At 40.6% G+C, this 1,668-nt stretch overlaps 1 protein-coding gene across 1 annotated transcript; it reads left to right on the top strand.

Annotated features, from left to right (window-relative positions):
* Positions 1-553: 553 nt before the first annotated feature.
* LOTGIDRAFT_132700 (hypothetical protein) lies at positions 554-838 on the top strand (the record flags this gene model as incomplete). Its single annotated transcript, XM_009067161.1, has 1 exon — positions 554-838. The coding sequence occupies one exon, from the start codon at positions 554-556 to the stop codon at positions 836-838; it is 285 nt and encodes a 94-aa protein (XP_009065409.1).
* Positions 839-1,668: the final 830 nt, after the last annotated feature.

Genomic DNA, 1,668 nt, shown 5'->3' with positions numbered 1-1,668 from the left:
TTCATTAATGCACCATCGTCATTCTTCTCTGCTGCGTCTTCATTCATGTTTTGCTTGTCATCTATAATCTCCTCTGGTGCGTTAAGGTCACTTTTCGCAGTGTCTGGCAATGGTACACTTTCAATCCCAGAGAATACAGTGGGTTGATATTCTGTCTTTGATGTAGTAGTGTCATTTTCTGGTTTTCTTGGTGTTTTTCCTTTCAGATTTCTAGAAGCAAATTTTTGTCCATCTCGTTCTGGTAGCTTTTTAGGTGCTGAAATGACTTTTAAAGTTCCACAGAGAGTCTTGGATTGCTCTGATGTTATCTGTTCACCTTGATTGTGCTCATGACACTTGCCAGTTTTGTTTTCACCAGAGCCCTTTCCGGACATCTTATTTCTTTTGAGTAGAGATTCTTTACCGAATTCATCATCTGAATGTATATCATTTGAATTACTAGGTGCGACGGTGTCTTGGACAGATTGGTGATTTGGTTGATGCTCAACACTATTACTATCACGTGACATGCCTTGGTCGTTTTCATTCTCGGATTTTGTAGCATTGTCTCCTGATGAAGAAGTCACCGGTATCAAGTGTGCCTCTTTATTCATTTTCCTATCGTCAGTCTTCTGTGATGTGCTATTGTCAGTCTTCTGTGATGTGCTATCGTCATTCTTCTGTGATGTGCTATCGTCATTCTTCTGTGATGTGCTATCGTCATTTTTCTGTGATGTGCTATCGTCATTCTTCTGTGATGTGCTATCGTCAGTCTTCTGTGATGTGCTATCGTCATTCTTCTGTGATGTGCTATGGTCATTCTTCCTTGATGTGCCATTGTCATTATTCTTTGATGTAATCTTGACATTTTTCTGTGATGCGTCATTTTCATAATTCTCTGATGTGTCATCGTCATTTGTCTGTGATGTGCTATCGTCATTCTTCTGTGATGTGACCTTTGCATTTTTCTGTGATATGCGATCGTCATTATTCTCTAATGTAACCTTGACATTTTTCTCTGAACTGACATTTTTCTGTGATGTGTCATTCATCCCAGAATCGTCATCTTCGTTCATCTCTGGTGCGCATTGGGCCTTTTTCTCAGCTTTAAGGTCCAGCCAAGAGCCAGTTTGACTGTCTTTTTTGACCTTTGTAGTGTATGTACCAGTTTTCTTATCAGCTTTATTGTCCACCTCAGAGCCAGTTTGACTGTCTTTTTGGAGATTGATAACGTCTGTATCGGTGTTCTTATCATCATCTTTAGTGTCCACTCCAGAGCCAGTTTGACTGTCTTTTTGGAGATTGATAGCGTCTGTATCAGTGTTCTTATCACCTTTAGTGTCAACTCCAGAACCAGTTTGACTGTCTTTTTGGAGATTGGTAGTGTCTGTATCGGTGTTCTTATCACCTTTAGTGTCAACTCCAGAACCAGTTTGACAGTCTTTTTGGAGATTGGTAACGTCTGTATCGGTGTTCTTATCATCATCTTTAGTGTCCACCTCGTGGCTAGTTTGACTGTCTTTTTGGAGATTGGTAACGTCTGTATCAGTGTTCTTATCATCATCTTTAGTGCCCACCTCGTGGCTAGTTTGACTGTCTTTTTGGAGACTTGGTAACGTCTGTATCGGTGTTCTTATCATCATCTTTAGTGTCCACCTCGTAGCCAGTTGGGCTGTCGTTTTGGACATG

The sequence above is a fragment of the Lottia gigantea genome (genome assembly GCF_000327385.1).
Source record: "Lottia gigantea unplaced genomic scaffold LOTGIsca_80, whole genome shotgun sequence".
NCBI classification, from domain to species: domain Eukaryota; kingdom Metazoa; phylum Mollusca; class Gastropoda; family Lottiidae; genus Lottia; species Lottia gigantea.
The sequence above is the reverse complement of the archived record's forward strand: the minus strand, read 5'-3'. Positions and strand labels throughout refer to the sequence as shown.